At 38.5% G+C, this 23213-nt stretch overlaps 4 protein-coding genes across 5 annotated transcripts; 2 read left to right on the top strand and 2 right to left on the bottom strand.

The window, feature by feature from the left end:
- The first annotated feature begins 82 nt into the window (after nt 1-82).
- Mrgn1 (Mahogunin ring finger 1) lies at nt 83-8883 on the top strand. Of its 2 annotated transcripts, XM_053769038.2 has the most exons (14): nt 83-312; nt 465-583; nt 832-1100; nt 1418-1605; nt 1947-2101; nt 2184-2429; nt 2637-2786; nt 3115-3198; nt 3556-3663; nt 4140-4292; nt 4766-4856; nt 5899-5990; nt 6453-6525; nt 6869-8883. In XM_053769038.2, the coding sequence occupies exons 1-14, from the start codon at nt 225-227 to the stop codon at nt 6979-6981; spliced, it is 1929 nt and encodes a 642-aa protein (XP_053625013.1). In that variant the 5' UTR covers nt 83-224; the 3' UTR covers nt 6982-8883. The 2 variants fall into 2 exon arrangements, 1 of the variants encoding a protein (XP_053625013.1); XR_008406288.2 differs by lacking the exon at nt 5899-5990 and having other exon boundaries at nt 86-312; nt 6869-6938.
- Nucleotides 8419-10152, bottom strand: LOC128683411 (uncharacterized). The gene has a single exon (XM_053769039.1). The coding sequence runs from the start codon at nt 9959-9961 to the stop codon at nt 9293-9295; it is 669 nt and encodes a 222-aa protein (XP_053625014.1). The 5' UTR covers nt 9962-10152; the 3' UTR covers nt 8419-9292.
- A 212-nt stretch (nt 10153-10364) lies between these two features.
- Nucleotides 10365-22149, top strand: Dgp-1. Its single transcript, XM_053769288.1, has 13 exons — nt 10365-10519; nt 10767-10935; nt 11230-11341; nt 12712-12886; nt 13811-13989; nt 14688-14851; nt 15506-15744; nt 16462-16606; nt 17405-17587; nt 18732-18867; nt 19103-19236; nt 19805-19948; nt 20280-22149. Exons 2-13 carry the CDS (start codon nt 10837-10839, stop codon nt 20427-20429), a joined length of 1860 nt encoding a protein of 619 aa, XP_053625263.1. The 5' UTR covers nt 10365-10519; nt 10767-10836; the 3' UTR covers nt 20430-22149.
- Nucleotides 22150-22328: 179 nt separating this feature from the next.
- Nucleotides 22329-23174, bottom strand: MED9 (Mediator complex subunit 9). Its single transcript, XM_053769289.2, has 3 exons — nt 22898-23174; nt 22715-22820; nt 22329-22614 (listed from the first exon to the last, which is right to left on the bottom strand). The coding sequence occupies exons 1-3, from the start codon at nt 22999-23001 to the stop codon at nt 22474-22476; spliced, it is 351 nt and encodes a 116-aa protein (XP_053625264.1). The 5' UTR covers nt 23002-23174; the 3' UTR covers nt 22329-22473.
- Between the last annotated feature and the right edge of the window lie 39 nt (nt 23175-23213).

The raw sequence follows: 23213 nt of genomic DNA, 5'->3' as shown, positions 1-23213 counted from the left end.
CCTGCCTAATAGGATGTTTCTTTTTATTTATAGTGTTTCTGAACGAAAATGAATCTGTCGAGCTATTTTGCTATAATGTGTCAAACTTCTGTCAAAACAAATTATTTTCTGTCTGAAGAAATCCAATCCATCCACTTTTCTTTCTTTCCCAAGAAAAAAAAAATGAATCTGTTTTTGATATAGTTAGAAAACTGAAATTGTAATTTTTACTTCAAGATTTCAAAATGGGTGCTTTGACTAGTAGGCAAAATGCAGGGGTGGAAGAAGCTGATGTGGTCTCAAATCACGCTTATAAATATCCACCACGATCAGGTAACTTGACCTTTTATATTTTTGCAATTACCAATGATACAACCCATCTAATTACTATAACAACTCTTCATTGGTTGCGCTTTTTCAATACTATCTTGATTTTCAATACTGAATTAAATATCGATCAACTAAACAAAGAGGTCAATGTTTAGGCAATTACTTCGGGAGCCACTTCATAATGGGAGGTGAAAGATTTGATACACCACAACCAGAAGCATACTTATTTGGAGAAAACGCTGATCTAAACTTTCTTGGAAGTAGACCTACACCTGTGAGTAAAAATTTTAAATAACATAGGTGTACATATGATATGTTACAAGAATTTAGTATTATTCTTCATAGTCACTTTTTAATATGTGTTTTTGTAAACTTGAATTCAATACATATTTTCTTTGCAATATATTATTGAGTGATCAAATCATTTCCATGCATTTATTATATAGTAAATAGAAGATAAAAATTATATTAGTAAGAAATTACTTTAGGCGGTTCAGTGAAAATTTAAATATTTATTTTTAGTTCCCGTACCCTCCTCCACAATCCAATGAGCCAACAAAAACTTTGAAAAGCCTTGTGAATATCAGAAAAGAATCTCTGAGGTTTGTGCGCTGTCCGGAACCAGTGGCCAAGTTAGCAGAGAACAAGATCGGGGATGGAGTTGTGAAGTCCGTGGACAGTAACGGGAAAGGGACTTATTATAATATAGAGTTCACATTTGACTGCGATGCTCGCTGTGCCATCACAATATTCTACTTCTGTACTGAGGAGGTCACACCTGCTGGAGTTGTGTAAGTTTTTCCATTCTGTAAATAAAATCAGAGCTTCGAAACTTTCGTAATATACATATATTTTTTTACACAGCTATACTTTTAGACTTAAAAAATAACAATAAAAATACCTATATAGTTATTTTCATAACATATTAAATTTCATAATCCAGTAGATTTTGCTAGTTTGCATGAAAGAATAACTAACATACATACACATATATGTTATTAGTAGTAGGATTGTAAATATATTTTATTGAATGGCGTCATAGCATAGCTTGTTATTGATCAATTATTATTATTGATCATATAGTGCACAAAACACAATTTTTCCACAGATACTACCCGCGTGACCCAGCCATGACATCACAAACCTACCACTACAAGAAAGGTGCCAACCAGCAATTCTGCCAGATCTCCCATGTGTTCGACCCGTCCCGCCATCCTGAAGAGGACTTGGTGTACAATGCGGACAGGGAGATAATACCCATAGCTATATATTGTGTCGTTGATGAAGGGCAAGATGGTAAGACAGTGTACATTTGAAACAAAATAATTAGGAATTTCACTCATTCATTTAGCGAAAGTATGGTGGGAATCGCTAGACATTTTGTCTGATTCTTTATTCACTAATATTAGATTTTTTTTTATCTCACTCATGTGAATTGTAATGAGAAGGAGAAAACAATATGTTGCGTGTCGAAAATGTATAAAAACAAAGCCACTAATCGACTAGGTGACCAGTTGATTAGTGGCTTTTTTTAATATTAGACCTGAGCCTCAAGTTATGACCCAAATGCTACCAGAACCCGAGATGGGACAGAGATTCAACAAGGCGTTATATCTTATCAATCCATGAAATTTCAGAAATCCGTCAGTCTCACACGACCATAGCAATTGTGGAGAAGCACTCGGACGGCACGTACGTGCTGAAGGCTCTCAAACAGAAGCTGTTTGTGGACGGCCTGTGCTACTTGCTGCAGGAGATCTACGGTATCGAGAACAAGAACTTGGACACTAAGGTTAGCATTGAACATGTCTCATCCTCATTTAACATTTCAAATTGTATTCCATAGTGGTCTGAAATGTGTGTTGCTTCGACAGCCAAGTTCTGACGAGGAGACGGAAGACGGCGGGTCGGAGTGCGTGATCTGCATGTGCGACGTGCGGGACACGCTGATCCTGCCTTGCCGGCACCTGTGCCTGTGCAACTCGTGCGCGGACTCGCTGCGCTACCAGGCCAACAACTGCCCCATCTGCCGGGCGCCCTTCCGCGCCTTGCTGCAGATCCGAGCGCTGCAGCGCGTCGCCGCCTCGCCCGCGCCGCCGCCCGCTGCTAGCGCCACCGATGTGAGTGTCACCAGGCCAACGACTGCCACGCAGAAGGACCAGAAGTTTACTATTTTTATTGTTTACACGACGCCAACCATACTGTATCCCTCAGGCTGAGAACCTCCTAAAATGACAACATTTTAAAACTTCTATGACAAATTGGATAATTTTTGAAAATAACAAAATTTTGGAAAATGACGAAATCCAAAAATGGTTGGTTAACAGGGCAGCATGGAGAACATCCCGGCGGGGTACGAGCCCGTGTCGCTGCTGGAGGCCCTCAACGGGCCGGGGGCCGCCCGCCCTCCCCCGCCCGCGGCGCCCCGCGCACCCGCACCCACCATTGCCAGCCCCGACACTGACACGGCAGAACAGGTAAACATTATAGTTATATTCGACTCTTAAATTCAAAATGTATTTGCCTAGCTTATACCAATAAAAAAATTGAGTCTAACAATACTACTTTATAGATATTGTCTTCGAAACAGGTCCGTTGATATTCAGATTTACAATACATTACTTATTGACATCTAAAAATTCCACTGCCGATTTCCAAAGCGCAAGTGAAGAAGAAGCGGCGCAACAAACTTCACCCGCAGCCTTTTCTCCAAAGACGTAAATTGAAAAATATGGGTCTTGCGTATATTAATATTAAGTATACGAATTCACATTACGCGCCTTAGTGTTGACGTCATAACCGCAGGCGGCTGAGATCCTGAACCGCTGCAACCTGGAGCGCAGCTCGTCCTCCAGCCTCGCCAGCAAGCGGCACGCCGCCACTCCCGAGGTCTGCTGTTTCGCTGTTTTGTTTAACTTATCCTGTCCCACTGCTGGGCAAAGAGTCCCTCCAAGAAATCCCCCTAAGTCGATCCAAATTCAACCATTTCTTAATAAGGCTTCATCAGATGTTAATCTTGATGATAAATAAATCTCTTTATATATTATAAAACAAACTTTACATATTATTTTAAAAAATTCAGACGGAAATTCTTGTTCCGCAAACAATCATAATAATAGTCAGCAAAATAATTAAATTTATAACATACAGCATATATTAAATAAACAAAAAAAAAGTGTCTATTTCGTAGAAAATCACCATCTCTTGTGTTAGAAGAAATAAACTTATTAAAATATAAATGTACAGTTCCGCATGTCGGTGTTGCTGGCGCGCGAGCAGGACGGCAAACGTTGCGACAAGGCGGCCGCCAGCAGCCCGCTGCTCTACAACAATCACGGAGACGTCAAATCTAAGGTCACTCAACTTTTTGTCTACTGTCTTTTTCAAATATAGAACTTTTAACCTAAGCTACAAGCTACCTTATACAAGTAAAAGAAATTAAAACTAATAAACACAAATTATTAAAAAATAAAAAATTACTTATAAATATCTAAAAAAATGAAATTCTTTAGTTCTAATTTTGAATGCATGAAAATGTTATCTCAAATATTGTAATGTAAGACATGCTAAACGAGACTTCACGAGGCAATGTGTTTAACCGAATGTGCTTTTTTTATGCTTTTTAGTCGTTTTTTCGTCGTGAGATAGTCAAGAACACGGTACTTTTTAGAATGTGATTTATTTAAATTTTATTTCATATAATACGATTTGTCAAAGTAGAGGTAGATTAAGTGTACTTTACGCTCGTGTTTTCAACAATCGAAGGCAGTGTTTGTTATACGGTCTATCAATTTAGCTTATATAGTAAATATATTTGTAATGTATTCCAGTCGTCCCTGAGCTTAAACTACCCGGGCGACACAGACACAGGGTCGCTGCAGTCGTCGCCGGCGTCGGGCTCCGCGCACGAGCTGCGGCGCTCGCGGCTGTCGCTGCGGCCGGCGCTGGAGCCCGACAGCGTGTCCCCGCTGCTCACTCCGCCGGTGAGTCACGTTCACGTCGCCATGTAGCTGAGTTCGGCGATAATGTGTAGCCGGCTTAATCAATATAAAATGACATTGTGTTTTTCCTAAAGTCGGGTCCGGAGCGCCAATTTTCTAACAAAACATGTTATAAAAACAAGTTAGGAAAACCGGCCGTCCGCTGCGCCTACTGTTGTTATGTTAGTTTACTCCATATTGCGCTGTGCTGCCCTACCTCTTTCTTTAGCGAACGCTAACACAAAATGAGTCACTTCCCCTCCCCGCAGGAGAACGCGGGGGACGTTATCCATTCGATTTGGAAAACATTTTTTGTTATTTTTCTAACATAACTGTTAGGCCACCGCCCTAATCGGTTAGTAAAACATGTTTTTGCGTTAGCTGACGCTCACTTCGAATCGATTCGATCGAGAAGTGAAATGTAAACACGAACCAAACTCTCGATTTATCGTAATGATGTTAACGGGTACCGGCAGGCGGTGAAGGAGGCCAGCTGCTGCAGCGCGGGGCCGCCGCCCGCCAACGGCGCGCTGCGCGCCGACGACGCCGCGCCCGACCGCGACAACTGTGAGTGACACCGTTGCTTTCACACTTAAATATATATATATATATAAATGGTCATGGTCATGGTCGGTGTCAAAGTCTTCAGGCATGACAGGGACACTGTTTAAATGAGTTTTTTTTTTCAGTAGTTCTCAATGTCGCTTACAGCTGTCTGTCCATGTGTATGTGGGGGGTACGGGTTTTTTTAAATACATTTTTACGGCAAAACTTCCACTGGAGTGGAACCCTGGGATTCTATGACGATTATAGACAGAAAGCCTATTGGTTGTAATGTAGTACTTGGACACTTAATGGTAGTTGGTCACTCTTTGCCACACTGTCTAAAAACTTGGCACTTCAATGATATGTTTCATTGAATTGAGATAACTCTTCCATAGTAGAATGGATTAAAAAATCTTTGACATCTCATAAGCTATTTATTGTTTATACATCGCGACGCTTGTCTGCACTTAATGCGATTGATTACCATTATCTCATTGACATAAGCAATCATGCTTATCAATGCATACAATTTCTTTTATCATGTTTGTTGTTAATAGCTATTATATTCGGTAGCGAAATAATAATAAAATAGGAAACTTTATTTTTCACTTTGATTTACAACGCATATTATTTTGAAATAATATTAGGTATTATTGTCTCTTCATTGGATATAGAAAGCTCAAATGACAATCATCAATTTTCTTCAAATTTTCTTTCGATGGCTTGAAGCAAATTTACAAACGAAGAAGTTTGATCGGTCGATGCGTTCGCTCGAACTTTTTGATTGTGATTTTTTGTAAACGTAGAACCTTCAGAAAAAAATTGAGAAAACAGATGAAGTGAACTTTTGTGTTGCGTGAGTATCGGTCCCGAGCGGTACGATAATAGACTTGAAATTTCACGTGCAAATGTCAAATTTCTTATGTTAATGCACGCTAGTAAAACAAAAATTGTAACGAAATTAACAATCACGAAATACCTGTTTAGTCAGAAAACTTTGAATCTGTGATAAATCTATCAAACCAACGAATGTCGAGTAGAAATAATAGAAATATGGTGGCAGCCGTGGCGGAGTCCCCGCCGGCGGCGTCGGACTCCGAGTACTTCACGCCGGAGGAGCCCGGCGCCGCGCTGCTGCCGGGCGCCCCCCCCGCCGTAAGTCAGCTGATCGCCCGCCGCCATCTTGACTCCATCAGCCATCTTGTTTTGCAACGTTTCGACCGCCATTTTGTGTTTTTGGTTTTTAGAAGCTTTGTGTTGTTTTTGAGTTTATTTTAGCTTGATTCGTTTTATTATTTAATTATTAGCGTAACAAATTTTGTAAAGTGTGTTAAAAAGTCGATTTTTTAAAGCGATCATGGTACTTTGTAAAACGTACAATGTAATCTATTTGTGTTTGCTTTATTGTTATAATTTGCGCTCTCATGTTCATGTAACTGTTTCATTTGTATTGTGTGCGGTATGTTGGGAATGTCCTGTGTGTGATCTGACGGCGAATATTTTCAGATCTGCTCAGCTCATGTAAATATTTCGTTGTATAATTAATGCAAAGTCTTTTGGTCCTCAAAATCGTGATCTTTCAAGCCTTCTAGGTTGAATGTATAATTTCTTTTGCAGGAGACAGCTAACAATGTAGTAGAGTGTGCGCCCCAGCGCTGGGCTTTGCCCCATCACGTCACGTCCCTACCCGGTATGTAAAAACATGCCTCTGTATTCGTGCCTCTCTCCAATTAGTATAAGTTAGCTATCAGTTGACGACCTCGGTGGTGCAGTGGTAAAGTTCTTGCCACTGAACCAAGAGGTCCCGGGTTCGATCCCCGGTCGGGACATGATGCAAAATGATCTTTTTCTGATTGGCCCAGTATCGTTGAGTTAGTATCCCATAACACAAGTCTCGAACTTACTTTGGGGCTAGTTCAATCTGTGTGATTTGTCCTAATATATTTATTTATCAGTATTGTTAACTCCTTTATGTCTTTAGCTCTGCGGAATAGCTCTGTACTGTGACCTATGATACCGACGTGATATTCCAGGCACCCCGCTGTCGCAGTCGAGCGTGCGGTCGTCCGGAGACTCGTACAGCTCGACGTCGTCGACGCGGCAGCTGCTGGGCGCCCCGGGCGTGCCCTCGCAGCCGCTGTGCTAGCGCCCGCCGGCGCCCGGAGCGCCCAACTTCTGTGTCCGCACCGACACGCAGCACCTGCACTACGTCCACGACCCCTACCACACCTTCGTCCGTCAGACCGGGTACTACACCATATTCGGAGAGGACGGATTCATCGCTAGGCTGCCCGCCGACCATTATTACGTGACCGAAGGCGACGACGATTGTGATGCTGTTCACAAGACTTCCACTGCTTGTCAAACTATGCCGCTGCCGACTTTGTACGAAGTCGAATAAGACACCAATACTTTTATGTTGTGAAATTGTGACTGCTGTGAAATATAAACTTTTCAATTCTATTTGTGCCCACTCTATTTGAAATAGGATATGATATTATGTTTTTCTGCATTGTATTGTCAGTGATGTGCCGGCCTGAATTTTCGGGAATTAACGCATACAGTATGCAGAATATATTATGGAATATGATGTATATCAAGTTTACTGTATTAGTTTGTCTAGATGTGATGATATTATGACTATAAGCGCATAAAAGGTTACCTACTTGTCAATCTATGCCGCTATGTAATGACGCCATGAAGCTATATGTAATACCTGCATTGCTGAGAACTGTTTGATTCAAAGCCCATGTATTGCTATCTCTTACAACTGTGACCCGACCTCTCCTTGCGCATTGAAAGGTATTACTGTATGGTAACAACACTTTATATCTGCACGTTACGCATACATGTATTGCGAGAGGAGCCACAGATGAGATAGCAATACATGTATCTTGCATATAAAGTTCTTGGGAATGCAGCGAGCTCCAGTCGTGATTGGTGCCTAATTCTGCTTAGTGCAAACCATTGTGAATAAGTTTATTAGAAAGACACAATAGACCATAGCAAACCATTTGGCTTTTTGATGAGCGATAAATCTTGGTAGTATAACATAGTTTGTATATAAATATTTAACTTTTTATACTCACACTGCGTATTACACATTGTTATATAATGCTGCAGTTATACATTTTTTTTTATTTAACAAATTATAGATAAAACTCAGTTGTTATTTCAAATATTTCTTTTATCAATTGATATTTTTCAATTCTTGATCAATTGATGTTGAACATTTCAAGTTTATAGGCTATGAGAATATATATTTGAAATTTTAAATTAATATGTGACTACATTAAATCCTTTCTACAAAGGTATATGTCATGTACTGTGCATATTATGAAGAAAGAAATTTATTCAACCAATCTGTTACATAGTTTTCAAATAGATTTTTTAGACATAATGCTGCTACTACTATTAATGCATTTTATTGCATATTTGTATAGTATTATTGTGATAAATAATACCTATTTATAAGGCGTTATAAATATGATAATTTACTGCTATTAAGATTGAATTATTACAGAAATAATCATAGGTGATAATGAACAACTAATTGTGAACTCAATAAATTAAACTAAGATTATCTGTATGTATATATTCTACATTTGTTAAAAATATATTTATGTTCTTATTTCTATAGGTGTAGGGTTATATAGATAAGAGATAGATATAGACTGAGTTAACATTCCTCGACTAGTTGAATCTCATCTGCCAAACTTTATTTATGATAACAGATTATAAGTTACCCATTTTCAATTCTTCTCTATTTCAGACATGAGATCTTTTATATATTAGAATGCCGAACAACCCTATACAATACCTTCCTCCATTTTTGGAAGTTTGTTAAAAATCTGAATGTACACACAACTACACATCTGTCTGTTAAAGATAAGATAAATATACCAACCGTTTTGTACTACACAATTTGGGTAACTTCATATTCTGTTACCTGTACAATTTAGTTGTTTTGATTATAAGTATTATAAATGTATTTTATTTTCACATCTATACATCTTATAATAGATAGAATAAAAATAATGAAATGACATTGATTTTTCTATTCTCCTGAATGTAACTACTTTTGTGATGATCATATCCATTACTAAATATATCTTTAGATTAACATGTATCCATAAATATATTGCTATTTGCTTAGTTCAATACATGCAAATACTGCATGAAGCATTTTCATAAGACAATTCTATATTAACCTTAACTATAATAGCAGGCAATACAATCAAACCAATAGCCAAAAAGAAAAAATACAATATGTTAGTACAAACATCAGATAATAATAAATAGTTTTAACTTATATCAAATACAAACTGTGAATAAACATATAACTGGATTAAAGGCATCCTTGTTCTTTACCGATTCACTGAAAGTGTATAGAAAACAGATGAGGGTTGAAAATGTAACAAACACTTCTGAATAAATGTTAAAGTAATGTTGGTATCTCAACTTTGGTTAGGCATGCCATGATTGATATTTGGATTTGGAAGGTCTTTACTATTCATGACTTTCTTCATGGCTTGTCTTCGGGCAGCATAAGCTGACATACGAGAGAGGCGGTTGCGTCTTTGCTCCGGTGTCTCTTGGGCGAGTCTCTTAGCTGCATATGCAGACATTCTAGCCAACCTTTGTTCTCTTTGTTCACTTGTCTCCTGTGCTAACCGTCTAGCTGCATATTCAGACATCCTCTTTAACCTAGCTGCACGCTGCTCTGGAGATTCATTGGCAAGTCTTTGTGCTGCATATGCAGACATTTTTGCCAATCTTGCTGCTCTCTCATCTGGCGTCTCATTTTTGGGGCTCTTAGCGACTGAACTGCGGCGACGGCGCTGCTTGGGCTCCGCTATCATCAAAGGATCTAAAGATTGAGTAAAAATCTCTGGTTCACCGACAGAATGCATAGCGTCAATATCTCCATTTTCTGATTTAATATTCCCATAACACATTGGGCTCTCCTCAGGTATACTGAAATTAGTAGTGCTTCCCACAGGTTCTTCAACCTCTACAATCAAAGTTTCGGTATTTTCACACTTAATTTTAGAAACCCATTCATGATTTGCTTTCGCTATAACCATTTTCTTCCAGGAACAATCTGATGAATTTAAATCACCCATATTGATTATTCAAAGAGAGTGTTATCCACAGAACCATATTCTGTCTAAAGCCACTGATCACTGATTTTATAACAAATTAATTTATAGTGCAGAAGAATAATTGGAAATAAACAGTTTATTTATTTTCGTTAAAAAAAGTCAGTGCTTTTATGAAGAAGCTTTGCTTTTGACAGCTTTGTCAAGTCAATAGTAGTCAAGTCACAAACTGAGAGGAGGAAATGTCAACGACATTCTGTCAAGTACAGTCAAACGCATGTCAAGTTATACGGCGCATTAGCCCTTATGTCATTAATGCCACGGTACTATTAGCGAAAAATTTACAATGAAATAGTTGAATTTGATATACTGTCGACTGTACGGAATAGGCTAAAAAAAACAACTTGGCTGTTTGTGTATGTATGTTGCAACCACAGGAGATTGCAAAAAAAAACACGATATTTGCGTTTTGTGGGCTGAGTTGTCAAAAAGTTGGCATTTGTTCCATTCCATCTGTTTTAGTGTGTGTTTGGTATAGCTGAAATCTATTCTATCGTAAATTCAATAAAAAACTATTAAGACGTGAGTATAATGAATCATTAATTAGATAAAATTAGAGGTTGTATTAGAATTGACATGAAAAGCTTTAGTAACAGTTGAAATATGTTTTTTTTTATATTCAATATGTTGGTTTCTTACTGGTTCCTTTTACCAGAATTTATTTGATCATTCGGTGTAATTATGTTTATAAAATATAATTAGTGATATACTTTTATTCTATATCTATAATAGTCATAGGAGATTTAACCACGATAACTTAATTTTTCAGGATTTGCGTGATGACATAATGGTGTAATAGTTTTCGATAAGTCGAGACCAAGAAGAATACTAATAAAAAAATGGATAGCATTTTGGATTCCCCAGCGAAGTCTAGCCCGATGGAAGAGCCCGAGGGCTTCCCTGAGAGCGAGACAGATTATACAAGTATTAGAGGAAAGGTATGAAGCCCTTGAGAAATCTTTGTTGTTGTTTACTAACATCTGGTATGATGCCAAACATTTGCCCATTAACTATCAGGAAGATAAAATCTTCAATACATTTACATAATTTATTATATTTAAAAGAATTAATATTAATAATGTGGTTTCATAATATGAGTGGATTTTTATATTTGTTACACCATATTTATCAAATTAGTCATTGTTAGTACATTACATAATACTGTAATTATTTACACATACATGATTTATTGAACTTTATTAGTTCTTAGTTTAGTAATACTTTCCCTTTAGATGGTGCTGGTGAGCCCCACATCGAACCAGTATGAGCTGCTACAGAAAGAAATGCTGGAGAGGCTAGAGGCAGGAAACGGTGAAATTATTTATGACATTGGCCATGGAGAAGGTGAGCCTATCTGATAACTATTGATAAACAAAAGTTAGCGACCAGGATTCCCCATTTGTATGTAGTTCCTGAATCATGAATGTATAAAATGTGTATTGTTTGTCCTTGTCCCCTCTTCACATAAAAACTGTCAGGTGTTTTTGGTGTAAAGATTGGTTGAGGCTGTTGCCTAACAAAATCTGCCTGCGTTGTGGAGCTAGTCACAGATAATCATAGATTAGATGAGAAGAGAGATAAATGCACCAACTATTATGTACGAACCCTGGTATATGTGTTATATCTTGATCATAATAACTATTTTATCAGAGATTATCTACCTTGTGTAAATACTAAGAAATTTTTCTTATCTGCTGATGTGTTCATGATATTGCATAAAAAAATTATAAGCATTCAGAAATAGTTGCTCAAGTAATGGTCATTGTTTCAATTGCTTGGCAATTGTTTATCATTTATTGGGGATTCCCCTAAATGATAAACTAAATGATAAACAAATGACTACTATGATCTCTTTGATATGATCCATCCAAGATCTCTGTGGTTTTCGCCATGTTTTAGTCCATATAAGGCTCCAGTATAAACCACTCACTCCAGTATAACCACAGTAATCTGCAATTGCATATAAAGTTAATACTTTGAAATTATCTACTTAAACTTACATAGATCTATTTGTGAAACATATATGTCAAATATTTATTTGGACAAGAGACTGCCATAATAAATTAGATTTTTAAGAAGTCATTTACCATAACATTATTGAATCAACTGCTATAGTTGATTTACGTTTTCATCTCTCCATACAAACCTATTTATTTATAAGCTAACAAGTAAAAATAGTCAATTGCACTTATAGCAAAAATATTTAAAATCTCTTTAAAATATAAAAATGAAAAATAAAATGAATATATATGGACAAAACACACATACATATATTTTATACAAGCTCTGATATTATGAGCCCAGACTGTGACGTTAGAATGGCGGTTTTTTCTAAACCAATCGGACTATTTTGATCAACCAAGAAAAAATATTTTTTTCCAATTGTAAAATAAAACTGTAACTTTATTTATAATATATGATTTATTGAATTTAGGAGCTATGATGATGATTGATGTAAACTTAATTCCTTTTCTCATCTGAGTTTTTCCTGTTTCTTCTTATCCAATGTGTGTCAGAGCCCAGAGTCTGCTGATATTAAACTTGATTATTGAAAATGTAAATATTTATTGAAAACTTATGTACAACAAGTGCAAGAAGTATCCTTTTAGGTATAAGCTACATTTGTTAGGAGTCACTGTTCTTCCCAGCATTACAAATTATTATGTAAAAATAATAACCCTGCAGACATTTAAACATATATAATTTCGTGACAGATGGTCAGGGGCTCACAGAAGACGAGTACAGTGCCAGTGTGGCAACCCTGCAATCGTTAGTGAGCGCAGAGAGAGTGTCATGTGTGGAGCTGAGGCGTTGGGACTGCGGGTCAGGTCTCACGGGGCAGTACCTCCTGAGGACGGAAGTCGACAACACTGACTTTATGGAGATCAGGTGAGGTCACCAACACAACATTTAACTATAACAAAATTGTCAAAATCAAATAATTTATTCAGAAATTAGGCCTTCACTGGCATTTTTTCACGTCATATTCTAAATTAAATGATGTTTACCAAAGCTACAAACTACTAGCATTTCGGAACGACCACTGCTGAGAAGAAATGCCGAAAAAACTCATTAAAACAGTGCTGGTCTCTATCATGCCAGAAGGGCTTACCATTTTTTTAAATATAAATTTATGTATATTTTTTTATCAGTTGGTAATATAACAATGTAAGTACACAATAAAGTATACAAATTGTATTTATATACGAGTATGTATGTAAATACTTTCACCCAGTTCCCCGAAATCCCTAATGTGGTACAGGTTAACTGGTAACCCTAAGTACCCTGTATCATACAAACTGTTATCATCATCTTCCTTACTTCCTCCCATTACCTGGGGTCGGCGCGATTCCCTATTACTTGTTGTACTAAAATCCACCACCTTCTTCCCTAACAAATTGTTTGATAGATTATATACAGGGTTACTGGTACCAAACGCAAAACCTCCTAAAGACTACTTGGGTACATCAAAACAAGCAACTTTTATTCTACGACTTCATTTGATTCATAGTTTTTCTTTTCATATAAAAAAAATACAATCTAATTTGCGATTCTACACATCTTAACTCTATGTAATAGCCGAGCAACACTAGACAGTACAGTAGCGTTATAATGTAGCGGAATCGAACATAGAGTTAACGTTTTATAGAAACGACATTAAAACTAAAAAAAATATTTTTTTGTATTTATCACGTTTAGACAAAAGATGTTAGTTTCTGTGTACCTTATGCGCCTTTTGAAGGTTATGCATTAAATACCAGTAACCCTGTATTCAGTGTATATACACTGTACGACAATGAAACTTGTTACCAGGGTGGCGGTGGTAGGCAATGTGGACGCGGGCAAGTCCACCCTGCTGGGAGTGCTGACGCACGGGGAGCTAGACAACGGGCGGGGGTACGCGCGGCAGCGGCTGTTCCGGCACAAGCACGAGATGGAGAGCGGCCGGACCAGCTCCGTGGGGAATGACATCCTCGGCTTCGACAGCCAGGGTGAGATATCGCTGTAGCTTTATTGTTACCTATAAACATTTTTAGTATTGGTTTAATTTATTAGGACGAGTAGGTATTGGCCTCGATGGAAGAGGCCAGTTGGAAGAGCAGCAATGGGCTCCCAGGTAATTCAGACTTTCGTGTAATTAAAACAAAGTTTACAGATTGATAATTTTTTCATATTTGTTTGGTTTGATGTTTCAACCTGTGCCGGACGATTGGTGTCGGAAGTTTATGGGCTTTTTATATATGAGTAATTACTCATTTGAAACGATTTGAATTGAATTGATGGTTCGGTATCAGAAATATATCTGGATGTATAGTTAGGTGCGAGGGTGGGGGGTACATAACATTGTCTTACACTACAGGACAAAGCTATAATTTGGTAATGGGTTTAATTTATGTCACGCACAATTTTCAAATATTATAATGTGATGAAAAGAATTCAGGACTCGATGGGAAATCGAACCGACGCCCCTGTCAAATTCAAAATTCAAATCATTCAGAAATTAGACCGTCTCAGGCACTTTTTCACGTCAATGTTTATATTAAATAGTAATTTCTCACAAGCTACAAACTACTAGCATTTCGGAACGACCACGCTGATAAGAAATGCCGAAGAAACTCATTTGTACAGTGTCTCTCAACCTTGACGAGTACCGATATTCGCAGTAACAATGAGTGCCATTGTATCTCAGGCAACGTGGTGAACAAGCCGGACCACGGCACCCTGGACTGGGTGAAGATCTGTGAGAAGTCGTCTAAGGTGATCACATTCATCGACCTCGCGGGACACGAGCGGTACCTCAAGACCACCGTGTTCGGGATGACGGGACATGCGCCCGACTTCGGTATGCTTATGGTAAGTGTTAGTCGTATGTGTAGGTGACGTGCCACCAACAGAACACGGTGGACTAAGATGGATAAGAAAGAAGTCCAAGATGATTGTCTAGTGGGTCTTTTTATCTGGGGGCACGGCAGTGCCCCCGTTAGTCGAGCAAAAAAAGTGGCACGGCCGTACCATCCTTTTCTCGAAACAATTGAAGCCAATTTCTAACCCCCAATAACTTCGTTGTGGATAAAACAGGAATTATATTTTTGGCCTGCTCTCGTTCGGGTCACTATTTTTTTAAATGTTATTTCTTACAGGATAGCAATTTTTCTATTTCTCAAGATTTTCAAAGTCTAATCCTGCCTTTACGGGCACTTTTTCACGTCATATTCTAAATTAAATAATGTTTACCCAAAGCAACAAACTACTAGCATTTCAGAGCAAACTCAGTCAACAATGTGTATAACGACTAAATTCCCATTCCATCCACCTTTTTTCCTTTTAAATTCAAGAGACTGCATTTTTATAGGCAGTTCACTATCACTATCTCTACATACTAAAATACAAAATCGCTGCCGCTGTCTGTCTGCCCCTCTCCCCATGTAAGCTTAAATCTTTGAAGCTAAGCAACGTATTTTGATGCGGATTTTTTAAATAGATATTATATAAACATTTTCTCCACAGATCGGCGCCAACGCAGGTATAGTGGGCATGACCAAAGAGCACCTCGGTCTAGCGCTCGCCCTCTCGGTGCCAGTGTTCGTGGTAGTGACAAAGATAGACATGTGTCCGCCCAACGTTCTGCAGGACAACCTCAAGTTGCTCGTGCGCATCCTGAAGTCCTCGGGCTGCAGGAAGGTGCCCGTCATGGTCAAGACCAAGGATGACGTCATAGTTAGCGCTACTAATTTTGTTTCTCAAAGGTATGTGTTTGTGCCATGTGATTTCGTTTGTTTTCGTCAATTTTGAAAATGTTAATGACTATATGTTGCCCGGGGCTTCGTTCCCGTGGGAATTTTGAGATAAAATATAGCCTATAGCAATCTTGGATAACGTATCTTTCTAATAATGAAAGAAGAATTTTTGAAATAGGTTCGGTAATTTCGGAGATTATCCGCCTCAAACACGATTTTGATTTATTAAACTAGCGATCAAAGTGCATTTTGACGTTTATGTCCAACTAGCTTTTGCCCGCGGCTTCGCCCGCGTGAATTTTCCACGGGAATAGTTAGGTATTTTTCCGGGATGAAAGGTACCCTTCTCCGTTATTCAAACTACAAGTATGCAAAATTTCAAGAAGATTGGTCGAGTAGATACAGCGTGAAGAGGTAACAAACAAATTTATTATCACATTTGTAAATTATAAATGTGATATTAATTATAAATTATAATATTAGTTAGGATTAGGATTGATAGGTTAACGTTGAAATCCTTACTTATTATAAAACAAAATTCTATGCCGCGTCTATCTGTCTGTTAGCGATAAACACAAAAACTACTGGACGTACTTTCATGCGGTTTTCACCATTAGACAGTGTGATTCCTGAGGAACGTTTAGGTGTATAATTTATTGTGTTTATTCCCGAGCGAAGTTGGGACGGCCCGCTAGTAGATGTCATAATAACAAGTATCATTGTCAGGCTATGCCCGATCTTCCAAGTGTCGAACGTGACGGGCGAGAACCTGGAGCTGCTGACCATGTTCCTCAACCTACTGAAGACGCGGATGCCCTCGCAGGAGGACAAGCCCGCGGAGTTTCAAATCGACGACACATACTCTGTGCCGGTCAGTCCAATGGATTTTGTTTGTGATCTATTTGTTTAATTGGTCTTTCACTTGAGATTTTGTGATTTATTATATCTGAGAAATTTGTCTTTGATTTGACTCCACTTTGTTTACGACGCAGCGACCAGTATACTCACTCAAATGGTCAAATTGGTCATCGGGTGTGTTATCAGATTTCATTCAAGTCGCCTAAAGGCATCTAGCGACAGGTAGGTGCATACACATTGCACATTGCGTTAAATTGGTGTTTAGTTAGCTCTAATGTGGTTGAGCTTCTTGATGGCCGACCCTCAATGCCTCAACTCGTGAACGGGTTCCACTGGTCAGCTCATTTCTATTTTCAGTTAATTACATTATGATGTATATGTGGTGTACAGTATACAGCACATCAACCAACCCAAATCCATTGCAAAATCGTCGCTATTACCGCCCCATAGATGTTCACGCAGATTAATTTGATGTACTGTTAACTGTACATCGTTCTAGGTTGAAAAAAGGATTCTAAAAAATAATTCGCAAGTTTTATACTTTATGCACGGCACTCGCGCAACTTCCCTACATATCGTATCGGGAAACGTCACAAGTTTTATGTGTACATAAACAAATAAATTGCTGGCAACAACGGTAAGGATGGCCCACGACAGAGATGGTTGGCGGAGACGGAATGACGTGATGATGACGATGAAATAAATAAATAATTTACTTAAATGTAATTGTTTTTTTGTCTACAATTAATAATTTTATGCTGTCGGTTTTCTTTAAAAAAATATAAATAAATATAAAATGTCGTGTGTACAGGGCGTGGGCACAGTGGTGTCGGGCACGACGCTGGCGGGCGTGATCCGGCTGAACGACACGCTGCTGCTGGGCCCGGACCCGCTGGGCCGCTTCGCGCCCATCCTCGTCAAGAGCATCCACCGCAAGCGCATGCCCGTGCCCGAGGTCCGCGGCGGCCAGACTGCCAGCTTCGCGCTCAAGAAGGTCTCAATATATATATAAATATAAAATAAAACTCTTGCGTTGCTGAGTGACTGCCAGCTTCGCGCTCAAGAAGGTCTCAATATATATATATATATATATAAAACTCTTGCGTTGCTGAGTGACTGCCAGCTTCGTGCTCAAGAAGGTCTCAATATATATATAAAACTCTTACGTTGCTGAGTGACTGACTGACAGCCGAAACTACTGGGCGTAGGAAGCTGAAATTTGGAATGTAGTTACCCTGGGGAGTGTAGGTGAGAGGACTAAGAGAGGATTTGTGGAAATTCCACCCCGAGGGGCGTGAAAGGGCTGATAAACTTTTATATGAAAGTTTTACACTGTTTAAGTTAGTGACTTGAAAATTTGGATTTTAGTTGTTTACAATATATTAATAAATACGTGTTTCAGATTTTTTTCGAAAATTAACCCTCAACTCCTTCCAAATTGGGGTGAAAGATTGTATGGGACTTAATACAATTTTCAAGATAAAAAGCTGAAAATTGGTAATTTTTCTTAAAGAATGACCGAGATTTTACTACGAAATTCACGCGGGTCAAGCCGCGGGCAAAAGCTAATATATACTATTATTACATATAAACTTTGAAGCGGTGGTGATGTAATGGTTGAGACGCCCGCCTGTGGTTCTAAAGGTTCGAATCCTACTCCTGGCACATGAGTTTGTATACCAACCTGACTCATGTAGTTTTCATTGCTTCCGGTGAAGGTAAAAATCGTGAGGAAACCAACACACTAATTGATTATTATTAACTTGTGTGTGAAATGGAGAAGGCAATTGCAAACCACTCCATTGATAATGCCAAGAAAGTTGTATGTGTTTCATTTCACGTAATGACCACGACCCTCCGCCATGAGCGATACGACTATGAAGATTATAAACTAGCTTCAGGCTTTGCTCCCCTGGGAATTTCGTGATAGAAAGTACCCTATATGTTGTAAGTAAATTGTTTTGTATTCGAACAACGGCAATAAAAACCTAAGTGCCTGTCGCCATAAGGTCCATTTTGTTTTGGACGGCCACATATAATTGATCGTTTAACGTTCACCTTAGATGATATAAATCTGTTCAAAAGATAGAGAAAAATCCGGGACAATCTGTTGATTCTGACACAATTTTGATTGGCAGATTAAACGCTCACAAATCCGAAAAGGCATGGTTATGGTGTCACCGTCTCTGAATCCTCAAGCCTGCTGGATCTTCGAGGGGGAGATATTGGTCCTGCACCACCCCACCACCATCTCCTCGCGCTACCAGGCCATGGGTAATAACTGTTATACTAATTATGATACACTAGCTGCGCCCCGGGGCTTCGCTCCCGTGAGAATTTCGGGATAAAAAGTACCCATGTGTTCATGGTTCATCATCCAGTGTATTCTACACGTGTATTTTCATAACCAATTGCGTTACACAACTAATTTTAAACATGGAACATTATTATTTCCGAGCTATTTATTTATTTATATTTCGTATAAAAGCAGTATTGTTGTTGTGCGCAGTGCACTGCGGCAGCATCCGGCAGACGGCGTCGATATTGTCGATGTCGCGCGACTGTCTGCGCACGGGCGACAAGGCGCGCGTGCGCTTCCGCTTCATCAAGCACCCGGAGTATCTGCGCCGCGGACAGCGGATGGTGAGTGGTTGAGCACACACGTGACGATATTATGCACCTTACACCTCATGATTATATATATATATATAATTATATTATGCATCAGCTTAATGAGCTGCTAGTGTGTTATAAATGAAATAAAATAAATAAATATAATATTTTCAATAAATCTTATGACATAGCGCCACGAAAATAGAATTTGCCATAAAGTTTAGCTGAAATGTATCAAATTGTATTTATATACTGTGTACATCTTGCTTATTTGTACCAATTGATATACCTTGTTGGGTTCCCTATATATATCACTGTTAAATAAGACGCCCTAGAAGAGGACCATTCCATATCCCGTACGATGCGATTAGAGTCTTAACAGTTGATAGATAAGAATATCATTCCCAAAGAGGGTTGATATAAGGCAGCCATCATGCCAAATCTGTAAAATTAAATGGCTAATTTATACATGAATCTTGAGCTTTGCTAGCGTCACAGCTCCGAATGAATCCGCTTAGATGAGAGAGATGTTCTTTGACCTCTCTTCCTCGTCAGTTATGTGAAAAATTCACATAAAATTTCCACTTATATTAACCAGGTGTTCCGCGAGGGTCGCACGAAAGCGGTGGGCAACGTGCTGAGGCCGGAGCCGATGGTGAAGGCGGCGGGCGGCACGCGGGCGAACGCGCGGACAGACCGCCGCGAGAGGAATGACACGCCCGGGCAAGTGCTCAGCCATGTGGTGAGTGGGATACATTCGTATAGCTACTAGCTTCGCCGGCGTTCACCTCTCAGGGATGGAATTTTCAAAAATTCTTTGGCCCTTTGGAGTGAATGTATCATACTCAGCAGTGGTGGGCTAGCTGTCAATGTTAGCTATAAAATGCTCCAAATTCGAATCCAATTTATCACTGGATGGCGGTATGTAGTCGTAAAAGCAATGTCAGATGCCTTTAAGCGACTTAAATAAAATCGGACACCAGTGTGAACAATAACACACATAAAAAGAAAGTCTTTGGAAGTCGGCAGTAGACTTAGTTTAATAACTGATGTATATTGTCCTATGTGCACAGGAAGAGAGCGAGGTGACGGGCGCGGACTCCCCGTTCGAGGTGCAGCGCGACAAGCGCGAGGGGCGCCGCGCGCGCCCCAAGCGCCCCCACGCGCCCCACACGGCGCCCCCGCACGACAAGCCCGACCAGCCCGCCGTCGCTGCCAACTGACTCACTCGCCGACTACTGACACAAGCTACTTGTTCACGGGTGGAATTTAAATTGGCCGTTCTCTGTATTTTCCGTATCGGTGTGAATTCTCTCTTTTACCAACAGTGTCCAAATGTCGCTGTAAATCTTTAAATGGAATCTAACTCCGCTGTTACTTTTTGTTATGGACGATGAAAATTAAGGTTATAGCAACATTATATGTTATACCTCACCGCTCCCACTCAGCAACGTTACGGTTGAAAGTGAGCTTTAAGTAGTCGTCTGTAGACATACTTTACATTGACAAGACGAGAGCTGACAGCGAGCAGTCGGAAAATTTGTTGTCAATGTAAAGTATGTCTTCAGTGGACGCTTTAGAGCATACTTTCAATTAACGTCATCTTGCCGGGTGGGAGTGGTGCGGTATAAGTGCACACCTCAATCCCGATAGCGGCGATACGATGCTTCGAATTATTTTAGTAAAGTGAAAATTCACGCCATTTACGATAACCACGAAAATACTTGTTTCAAATTCTCCCGACCGTCCTCAAGCCTAACATCTAGATAAAATTTAAATTGAACATGTGTGCATAATTTTTTACTATTTTGGCCAGATACAATTATAAAAAGCTGTCAATTTTTCAATATATACCTGGCTATAACTAAAAGGCACACGATAAAAGTACATAATACTAATTTGATCTAGATGAAAGTTTCACATCTTTAAATTACTTAGGTATTAACACGCCACCGCCTATACCTACTAAGTGAAAATGATCTGTACGATTGTCTCGTTTGAGCGCCCAACGAATAGTCTTCACGCTAGATGCCGGAATGGACGCTATTTCTTATTATTTTTGTGTGAAGAGAAGTACATTAACAATATATTCGTAGTTTTAACACCTCTAAAAGATTTCCATATTTTTATCAAAATATTCTTGTATCTTTACAAATAGTAGCATTGACTTTTTAAAATAATTAGGTGATATTTAAAAGTGACACTACTTATAATATTTTGAATATAATAAACTATATAAATATTATAGCAAAATTGTAAAATATATAAATCTTGCTGAGCAAAAAGAAGCCAAGGTATTGGGAGTTAGGTGTTCTATGTAACATTAAAAGTACATAGACAGCAATACGAAATGTATGAAAACTTTATATTGATAGTCTTTGTTACAAGTTGAAATTATTTCTACTACAGCACAATATTTATTTTGCGTTTTTTATTTTTATTGATGTGGTGAAGTTCCTTCACTTAAGAAAAATTGATTTAAAATTATATGTTCAGAAAAATTCATTAACATTTTGTTTTTATTCTCTCTCCCACATATACTTCATGTGGAATTTATTGTATTTTTACTTTGTTATATTTCAAATTATACTTTTATTTCTCTATGTATCTTATTTTTCATTAAGATTTTTATGCAGCCCCTCATGTTTTGGTTTAGGGTTATAATAATGTTTATTCGTTAATTTTGTGTGTAAATTAATTAGTTGTGATATGACAATTTTATGATAGGATTTGTGTGGAATTAGTGTATTGATGCCCTTGGTGAAGCATTAGCTCTGAATTCACAATACTTGTCATTAGGGAGGCTAGCTGCTCTTTCCATATCATTATTCAGTATTTCATTACAGTACCAATATTAGATTGTGATTTTTATAGTTTAAGTGATAAGACATATTTTTATTGATTTGTTCAGAGTGACAGAAATTAAACTAGCTACAAAATAAATTTATATATTTTTATTTCGCCATAGCTAAGACTGAACACTATAGTAGCAAATCTAAATTGACCTATTTTATTAAAACTATTTTTTTACTTGTTTCTTGGCATCTTCAATCCCTTCTTTTAGGTTTGCACTGAACTTCTTCACAAATGACATCAGTCTATTGACTTTTTCTGGATCAACTTCAGACAGTTTCTCCTTGCCTCTGTAGAATACTGAGACTGCCAACTGAGCAGCCCGCCTCACTGGGTAAGACTCTGCTATCTTCTGCACCAGGTGTTCATTGTTGGCCAAATACCTGAGCAAAGCACGTAGAGGCATGGTTACTGTCACTTGAATGAGGTTTCAAAGGAGCACATGTTCCGGTACTTCTGTAGGAGTTCTCGTTTCAGTCGCAGCTGGGTGCGCAAGATTTCAAATTGCTTCAGCTGGTCTTGTTTGTTGTAATCAATACCAGAGAGACGCTTTATCTGAAAATATTACATAATAATTATCATACAAGAAATCATAAAACATGTATTAAAGTATAGTAGATTTGATAAATAGAGATAAAAGTGTAGTGAGAATAACCTGAGAACGTGCTATGTCTAATTTTTTCTGCAATTCGAGAACCTTGTGGCTGCAGTCCGCCGACTCGCGGGCCTTGGCAGAGTTGTCGTGGTAATCTCGCTCAACGCTAAACAAACAGCACCAATGAATAACTCAGTAAAATAGGAATTTTTAAAAACACGTAAGACGATAAAAATGAAATACCTTCTTATAATTTCATACACAATTGGCAAAAAATCAACATCTACGTCTTGGACTGATAGCGAGTTGTAGTTGTTTTGGTCTGAATGATCTGTGTTATTTTCCATGATACGAGTAAATGCACACAAATTACGAAAATTCACTTGCCTAAAATAAAAGGTAGGAAAATCGACCCAAAGTAAAATTATAATTCACAATTAAATAACTTTTCGTTGCAACATTTTAACATTTTGCTTGCTTTGCTGGGCTTTGCTTTCGCCGAGGAGAAGTCATAACGTGAAAATAAAATAACACAAGAATGTCAACGTCACCCAACGCG

Source organism: Plodia interpunctella, chromosome 3 (genome assembly GCF_027563975.2).
Source record: "Plodia interpunctella isolate USDA-ARS_2022_Savannah chromosome 3, ilPloInte3.2, whole genome shotgun sequence".
Lineage (NCBI taxonomy): Eukaryota > Metazoa > Arthropoda > Insecta > Lepidoptera > Pyralidae > Plodia > Plodia interpunctella.
This window is presented reverse-complemented; position numbering and strand designations above follow the sequence as displayed.

Bases quoted from the DNA above. Each gene is read 5' to 3' on its own strand.
- MED9 (XM_053769289.2), bottom strand. From the start codon at position 23,001: ATGGAAAATAACACAGATCATTCAGACCAAAACAACTACAACTCGCTA. The intron at 22,821-22,897 runs GTATTTCATTTT...CTGTTTGTTTAG, and splicing joins GTGTATGAAATTATAAGAAG to CGTTGAGCGAGATTACCACG. The intron at 22,615-22,714 runs GTTATTCTCACT...TAATATTTTCAG, and splicing joins TAGACATAGCACGTTCTCAG to ATAAAGCGTCTCTCTGGTAT.
- LOC128683411 (XM_053769039.1), bottom strand. From the start codon at position 9,961: ATGGGTGATTTAAATTCATCAGATTGTTCCTGGAAGAAAATGGTTATA.
- Mrgn1 (XM_053769038.2), top strand. From the start codon at position 225: ATGGGTGCTTTGACTAGTAGGCAAAATGCAGGGGTGGAAGAAGCTGAT. The intron at 1,101-1,417 runs GTAAGTTTTTCC...ATTTTTCCACAG, and splicing joins GTCACACCTGCTGGAGTTGT to ATACTACCCGCGTGACCCAG. The intron at 4,857-5,898 runs GTGAGTGACACC...ATATGGTGGCAG, and splicing joins CGCGCCCGACCGCGACAACT to CCGTGGCGGAGTCCCCGCCG.
- Dgp-1 (XM_053769288.1), top strand. From the start codon at position 10,837: ATGGATAGCATTTTGGATTCCCCAGCGAAGTCTAGCCCGATGGAAGAG. The intron at 11,342-12,711 runs GTGAGCCTATCT...ATTTCGTGACAG, and splicing joins TGACATTGGCCATGGAGAAG to ATGGTCAGGGGCTCACAGAA. The intron at 19,949-20,279 runs GTGAGTGGGATA...CTATGTGCACAG, and splicing joins GGCAAGTGCTCAGCCATGTG to GAAGAGAGCGAGGTGACGGG.